This window comes from Barbus barbus (genome assembly GCF_936440315.1).
Source record: "Barbus barbus genome assembly, chromosome: 17".
In the NCBI taxonomy this organism is placed as follows: Eukaryota; Metazoa; Chordata; class Actinopteri; order Cypriniformes; family Cyprinidae; genus Barbus; species Barbus barbus.
The window spans coordinates 11,628,285-11,636,908 of NC_136745.1; the positions used below are offsets into that span (position 1 = coordinate 11,628,285).

An 8,624-nucleotide genomic window follows, 5' to 3' on the forward strand; every position below is an offset into this window, starting at 1 on the left:
TGTATTTTGTTAAGTAAAAAATGCACCCGGTCTCCGTCGAAGAGTACATAGGTGTTTTCCTCACCTATTGTTGTTCATGTAGGCTACAAGAAAAGCTATCAAAATAAAGCATTTTGATCTCATGCCACTATCATAAAATAGGCCTGCCTATTTTGTAATAGTGGCATGAAAACAAAATGCTTTATTATTAATATTCCCTCTATGCCCATGTGGTTATTTCATATTGGCCAGTCTATGAGCAGCTGGTTGTGAAAACACCAGTCAGACTGTGCCACCCAATGCCACTGCAGAAAACGCACGCGCCCCGTTAGTAATTCACCGCCATTTCCAATTAGTGTGACAACAATAACCTTTCATCCTGTCATTTATCAATTAGAAGAGAGAAAAAATCATCCAGCTGAGAGCTGTGCAATAATGTGCAGCTGTACTGAAGAATTCGGCGTCCCTTTATTACTTTGCGACAAAGGGGAGACAAAGACATATTTCACTCATTGCGTGACTTAATGAGGCCGCTCACAATCCATCATCTAAATGCCGCCCAACAGCGGACGGAATTCTCGCGAGAGTTCCTTCAAAAGCCAACGGGGTTCTCGCGAGAGTTCCAGAGGAGAGCGAATGAGACGGCAGCACGCGCCACCTGATGGTGTTAATGAGGCATTTTCCAACTTCATCTCGATTCTGCTCTTTGATAGTATTAAAGCTTGGGAAAGTAGCAATAAACTAACGATTACTGCTTGTTTTTTTTGTGGGCGTCGTTCATGAGGACAAGATCTCGTTAAGCAAAATGAGGTAAATAGGAAATACAGGAACAACTGTAAAATAAAAAAATAAAACATTTCGTTCTTGTATTTATTTATTTATTTTTCTCCCTTTCTAAATATAATGTATAATACCTTAATTACTTTTTCTTTCTAAATATAAATAAACAGGCTATAATTAAATTATAAATATATTAGAAAGATAATAATTAATGAATAAATTACATGTTATTAATTAAATTCACTCGTCTTATTTTTTATTTATTTAGGCTTAATCCTGCAGATATGAATTTCTTTGCACTGTATGAAATATCAAAATCAGCTGAATATCTGTCAGCAAGCGATTATTTGCTGGAGTCTGTTTTACTGCAGTCAGTATGATCTCTGTTCATCTCTCCTGTGGATATTCATGGTCTTTTTCATCGACCGGCACAATATTAAAATGCTTCATTCACTGTCATGACTGCTTCATTAAGTCTAATGTCTTTCCTGCATGTTTCTTTTTTCACTTTGTTTCAGTTTTCTCTAATTTTCAGCTTATGTTTTTATATAAAATCAGTTCAGATGTGTTTTTTTTCCCTGATTTCTTTTAAAAATGTATAATACACAATGTCCAAATAATACTGTCTTAAGAATTAATATGTGCTTATTTAATATATTTTAGTGCAGGAAAGTGAAGATTGTAACCACATCCTCTTCTGCTCAACTGAGGTGAGTCTTGTGTATACACTCTAGTGAAATAATGAGAAATGGTGTGTGTGTGTGTCTGTGTGTGTGGTGTGTGTGTGTGTGTGTGTGTGTGTTTGTGTGTGTGTCAGATCAGGCTGGGCAACTGGTAACCCGACCCTGCGTTTTATTGAGATGTCCATTAATCCAAGCTCTCTGCCCATGACCTCTGACCTCGGCTGACCCCTGCACATGGTGTGGCCGGCCAGAGGGACTCGGGCACTGCTGCGTCCGGATCGCGTCTCCCATCCTGACAGCAGCCCACTCTCTCCCATCGGAGAGGGAATCATTAAGCGCGAATCTAAAATGAGGGCCAGGGGAGAGCTTTATCCACACAAATACAGCCATGAGAAAGAGGCTCGGCTCTCATCTCCACGGATAGAGTTACGCTGGAGTGAGAATGATTCAGCTTTTAATTGCATTCTTCTAACTCCATATCACATCTTCATCCATCTCTCCCTCTCTCTCACCCAGTCTGTCTCTCCGATTCTCGCTCGCCCAATCGCCTCGCACGCTCCCCAACAAATGCCTTTTGGAGTACAAATCATTCCAAATTGGAATTCATTTTCAAAGGGCTTTTAAGAAGACGAATATGAGAGCCACTTACTTTAAATGATCCACTTATTTTAACGTTCAAAGTCGTATCGTTTACCTGCTGCCTGTAAAAGAAAATCCTCACCTGCCAACAAAAGTCTAAAAATAAAAGCTGTCCTGAAAGCGTAGAGATAAGCTTTCGTTAGGTATCACTGCTTTCTCACCGACAGTCTGAAAGCGAACACCTGATTGGCTCGCTGTTTCTCCTCAAAGCTGTTGTCACCTATCCGAGCTCTGGTGAGGAATTACCTGGCCTGTTGGAATCCAAGCCAAACAGATTGAATTCTGATTGATTTCTGCCCAGGAAAGAGGAGAGAATTTAAAGGTCTTCTTTTTTAATTGGGTATTTGGTGTGTGCTGATGTGAGGAACTTGTCCCTCCCCAGGGATCCTTTATGGGGCAATAATGGTGCTGAGAAACAGCCTGGTCTGCTCTCTCCCTGGAAGGCCATAACCCCACATTTGTCCTGAGTGCTTTTCTATTATGCATTGATAGCTAAGCATCAATCAATAGGGGAGGGAAGAGAAAACCCAGCAAAACCAACTTCTTAAGTGTAAAACGCCTCTTAATACCAGAGCTTTCAAACAACTTAACCTGGGTGCTTTTTTTCTGCTCAGCGTCTTTGAGAAGACAGAAGTGAAGAGAGACACTGCTGATGTTTTATTCAACAGCAGGGAATGGGTTCAGGGTAAATGCATGCCACATCAATGGCCTTTTTTGGCTTTTAGAAAAGTCTGGCATGTGCACTTTTGCATTATAACATTTGGCAATTACAATTTACCCTAAACGGACTCTTAGCAAATATTTTAGATCACAAACAATAAAGCACTCAATTTGTAAATCAACTTTATCAAATCAAATTTAATTAAGTTCTACTTTTAAGTACAATTCTCAAGAGTGAATAGAAATTATTTGGATTTATATACAATGCTCACACTTAAACATAAACCCTTAAAAGGGCAATAGAAAAATTTAAGAGTACACATTTTATGCTGAGCTTACATTTCAAAGCTATTAATAAAAAAACCATCTGTGTTTAAATGCTATGATTTTATAATCTCTGTATGTTACAAATACATATATCCACTCGGCTGGCCTTCATAATCTTCATCATCAACATTCTCCTCTTCGTCTGATATTCTATAAGCTCCGTTTTCTTTTTGCCGGAACTCTTTGGTGAGCTGAGAACCTGTAAAATATAAAGAGAACATGTTTGATTGTAGCAAATATTTATGATGCAAAACGAAAAAATAACTATTTATTTTTATTTTGTTTAATGCACTCTTAAAAATAAATGTTTTAAAAGTGGTTTTCGCAGCACAGAGGAACTATCTTCCGGTTCCCTATATAGAACCTTTCAGTGAACAGTTCTTAAAAGAACCATTTTTTTCTTAGTGTGAGGAGCATTTTAAAAATCTTTTGTCGTTAAAGGTTCTTCATGGAACCACAGATGCCAATAACAAACCTTTATTTTTATTAGCACGTACTATAATTAATATAGCCTACTATACTAAAACATTTTAGAAGATGCTTTTTTAATTAACAGAGTGAAAATGTGGTGAACAGCCATTACCAGCATGCAAATAGGATCTATTAATTATTGCACTAAATAAAGCACAGCACGTTTACTTTTGATCATATTAATGAAGCTCAGCTCAATATTTTTGCCCACAACTTCCTGTAAAAGACACACACACACACACACACATGCTTGATATATTTAAATCTTCTCTTTCTATTTTTCTCTATAGCCTCTAAACCTATAGGAAAGGGTCTGTCCTGTGGCCAGAGTCACCTTTCACTACCACCTATCCCAGATTTCATAGCAGTCGGGACGTTCCGGGAAGCGAGGGATGGGGGGGTGGGGGCAGGCACTGGTGGTGAAGATAAGGGCAGGTTTAAAGGATCAGACCCCCCAGAGAAAGAGATAACAGCCAGACAGTCACAGCAACGACCTGCCACATAATACACAAGCCCTTCCACCCCTTCTCCCTTTCCCTTCCAAATCTCCCCCCATCTAGGACCCTCTCGACCTCCTGTCATCACCAGCCTTTACGTTCCTGCTGGAGAAAGCCCTCGACTGGTGTACGGTTATCGTCAGCTTTGTCAGATTCTCGGAAGCCAAGTTCACCTTTAGCGATGAGGAGATGATAAGCTTTGATAGTGCATATGCGAATCGATCAGCTCCCACTGTTGGTGCGTTCGCATGTCTTTTCTGACCATGCTACAGACCGCAGAGAGAACATGAATAAATAAGATGAATAAATTGAGAGCAAATGGAAATCTGATTGGTACTATGTTCAAATGAAATTAAAGCTACATAACCTGTGTAGCTCCATAAAATGCTTCTGAAACGTAATGCTTATATTTTACTTTGGTCTTATCTGTATTGGTTTTGTGTACATATGTATATGTAATTTTGGCTGCATCTTGGCCAGAACACTCCTGTAAAGGAGATTTTTCATCTCAGAGTTTTTTGTTGTTGTTGCCGAATAAAGTTTATAAAAAGAATAAGAATAAAAAATGTGACTTTTGAATAGAGACTTTTTCAGATTTTCTGAGAAAAAGACCACAGAAATATTTCTATTTGTTTAATTTTGGGAGAAATACCTGAGACAACATTGACACATAAAAGTCTCCTGAACAAGTAACTTCTGAACAATAAACAATAATAAAACATGGAAACAGTGTTGTCTCTCTGTGTGTGTGTGTGTGTGTGTGGAAGTAGCCCCAACAATCATGTTTTTTCTGCTTGTTCACCTCTGACCTTGTTTTCTAATGGCCGTGTCTGTGTCTATGAATGAGTGTGTTCTCAGACATACCTCCATGTGTAACCTGTAATCTGGCGGAGGCAGACACCTCTCCGAAGGCGTTCCTGGCGGTGCATGTGTACACACCTGCATCGTCCGGCCCAACTGCTTGAATCTGGAGCCAGCCGGTCAATTCAAACTGCTGCAGACCCCCACGGGCCTGTAATTACAGAAACACACACACCATTGCACATTTAACAAAACCAGAACTGTTTCTGAGAATGTGACTGTAAACGTACTGTTTGAGAGGTCATTTGTCTGTTTACACTCTTAAAATAGGTTATTTATTAACATCTATGGTTCCATGAAGAAACTTTCATAGCCATGGAGCCATTCCATTCCACAAAAGCTTCTTAAGATTATTGAAATATTATTTACTAAGAAAAGAAAGGTGTTTCTATTGTAAAAAAATTGAAACATTTATTTATTTAAGTTTAACTGTGTGACAATGCAATGAAATGTTAACTATGGACAATCCAATGCAAAATACTTTATTATGTGACTATCATTCTGTGCAGACTGATGCCAGGTCAAATGGTGCTTTCCTGTGTACTTGTTAGAATGTCACTGGTGTTGCTTACTGCCCCCCCCACCCCCATTTTATTGTCCACCAGGTACAGATTATTTAATGTGCACATACCTGTACAGCTGTGCTTGAATCATCAGCAGGAAAAGAAATAAGGTCTCCTTCTTTACTCCACTGGATGGAGGCCAATGGATACGATGACACCTCACAGGAAAAGATGACATCACTTCCTTTGGTTGTGACGACGTCACGGGGAGCATAAGTGATAACTGGTTCTGTAAAGTTTGCAGAGAATAGATAACTTTGAGTTTTAGAGTAACTGATTATAAAAATAAAACATATTATAAGATAATAATAAAAAAATTAAAAAACATCCTGAAACAAATCTTTGCTACTGGATGCTTTTTTCACACCAGCTTCAGTATTTACTGTAGCCATTTGTGCTGTGTTTTGATTAGCTTGGTTAATTATTTTAAGGTGTGAGATTGGGCACTTTTGAGCTGCTAATCTTAAACATGACGGTAAGGTAAATACAAACTTAATGGCTGATTTATTATTCCCACAGCTGAACAAATGGGTTTTGATTTGGCCTTTTCCATGACAAAACTTTTAAATGTGGTGATTATGTTGGCACTCAGACTCTATCCATGACAATGGTTCCTCCTGAGACGACATTTACATCTATATATACATTTACATTTACATTAGCAGATGCATTCATACGAAACTGATGTGGCCATTACTTTAGCTGAGGTCGCTGAGCAAACACGTACTAGTACTAAAGATAAATATCAAATGCCAGTAAGAAAACAGATGCATTACAATTAAAAACATTTTTAATAGCTGAAGGCCTTTAGATGGGTAAATCTATTTCCCAGCCATACTTCCAAAAGCAAAAGAAAAATAATCAGATTTTTAATGATCTTAGAAATAATCATATTTTGTTGAAGTAAAAATAAACGTATTTAAGAAAAATTGCGACGTTATTTTTTATGACAATTAAGCACCCCAACCCGATTATCATTATCTTAATGCAAAAACAAAACATACTCATTATTGTAATGTGAATATAAAATGTTATATTCAATATTTAATCATTTAATTTGATCAATTTAATATTTAAAGAAATCTAAAACTATATAAACTGTAAAATGTCATTTTAATATAAATATATAAATAATATAAATGCAATATTTGTTGCTTTCATACATCATTACTAGTGCTGCCTTTAATCCATGCAAATTTTTATACTGTCTGTAATGAATTCAAATGCAACAAGAGTTGCAATAATGAAAATCACAGTTGAGGATAACAAGAATTACAATTAATCCATATAAATGTATATTAAGATTTAATCCTAGTACATTTAGAGATACTCACTTGACTTGCAGGGTCCATGGTGCACTATTGTCAGCATCTGACCTTTGGCTTGCTTGTGTTGGGCTGCCCGAAACTGGCATTTATTTTTATATGTCTTTCCATCAGAAGCGCAGAGTGCTTCCTGTTTACTGCACACACAGATGGCTCTGGGTTCACCTGTGGGGTTTCTGCGTGGGGCTCTGCAGCGCATACCTTCAGCACAGCGCCCGTAAAAAGTAGACCCAGATCGGGGCTCCGGGTCACACAGTTGCCCCTCATCGTTTCCACATTCCCAGCAGCACCCGCACTGGTCACGAACCAGCCCAGCTGGACAACCCTGCAGCTGCCTAACATCTGGACAGTGCTCAGGGTGGCACTTTTTAGGGCATCCCTCGCCTGGTAGAATGCTCTTTTGCCAGTCAAAGCGACTGAGGTTCTCCAGATGGAAGGACTCAGATACTGAAACTACGATCAGCACCAGTAAAACTAGTAAATAAGCCATTGTCTGTCAGGTTAAACTGGTTGAAGTCACCAAAAACAGATCAGTCCTTGTTTCTGATAGCAGAAGTAGCTTTTATGTTGATGTAGCAGGCCAACAAAAGCAGTCTTGAAAGCAGTCACTGGGCCTGGAGATCCCAAAATACAAAGCCTTTTCTCCCCGCTCAGTCCTTGAAGTATCTTACAAACTGCAGTGTCACAAAAGTGCAACAGGCTGAATGAGCAAGAAGGTGGTAAAGAAAACAGAGACAGCTCTAACTTTGGTGACCCCCTCTTAAACTGCAGGGTGCCTCCCCCCCATTTGCCCAAACAAAAGAGTAAAAAAGGTGTGAGCTGGGGGATGAGCAACAACCAATCAAAACACTCAATCCTGAGTTAGGGTGGGGGTGAAACCTGAGTTTGAAATCATGGGTTTTAAAACCAAACTGGACACAGAAATGGTCATAAATTAACCCTCAGAAACTTGGTCTCAGATAGTAAATGATTTTTTGCATACCCAGCCCTCACCAAGGCTGTTTTCCCACGTAATATGTGAGTTAAGTGATAATAAAACATCCATTTATAAAAATGTTTAAAACAACAAAGATTAATATGGTGAATATAGTTGTGTAACTCAGAGTTTATAGATCACTGGCAGAATCAAAGTGTTCCCATTCACTTAGAAACATTTTTTAGCCAATCACAAGACCCGCACATATCATGTGACTGATCACGGTCATCACGGTGCGTTTTACAGATCTGATTACAAGTGGAACTTTGTTGATAAAGCACAAAGAGATTTGAAAAATCAAGAAAGAAAGAAAGAAAGAAAGAAAGCCTGACTTTTTCGTGTTATTCACAAATTTGACGTTTAAAGCAGTTGTTGATATCAGACATGCTGAAGAAGTTCAGTAAGGTATTGCGCGTTTATTTAGACACGTTTCTCCAGACATTCAGTCTAGGTTATTAAGTTATTCTTATTCTTCTATTCTTATCTTATATAATTGGTCTAGATTAAAACAGTTTGGACCCTGTTTGTATCTGAATTTAGTGTAGAATTTGTGCTTGAATCTTTATTTTTCCGTAGTGACACCATGAAATTAGTTTTCTTAATTCTATTTCCTATATGGTAGAAATAATATATACCATGATTTGCTAAATTGCAGGTTGTATGGAGGGGGGGCGGAATCTAGGGAGCACACACATACTTACTTACTTTACTTTTGTCATTTAGCAGACGCTTTTGTCCAAAGCGACTTACAAATAAGAAAAAGTAACTAAAACTAAAAAGTTACAACTCTATAAATACTATCTACCCACATATTTAAGAAAATAAAGAAATAAAATAAAATTAACACATGCATATAACAACAA

The 8,624-nt window shown here is 38.1% G+C and overlaps 1 protein-coding gene across 1 annotated transcript; it reads right to left on the bottom strand.

The window, feature by feature from the left end:
- Nucleotides 1–3,013: 3,013 nt before the first annotated feature.
- Nucleotides 3,014–7,275, bottom strand: LOC306883215 (kazal-type serine protease inhibitor domain-containing protein 1-like; the record flags this gene model as incomplete). Its single annotated transcript, XM_079438332.1, has 4 exons — nt 3,014–3,267; nt 4,901–5,048; nt 5,529–5,689; nt 6,795–7,275. The coding sequence occupies 4 exons, from the start codon at nt 7,273–7,275 to the stop codon at nt 3,146–3,148; spliced, it is 912 nt and encodes a 303-aa protein (XP_079294458.1). The 3' UTR covers nt 3,014–3,145.
- Between the last annotated feature and the right edge of the window lie 1,349 nt (nt 7,276–8,624).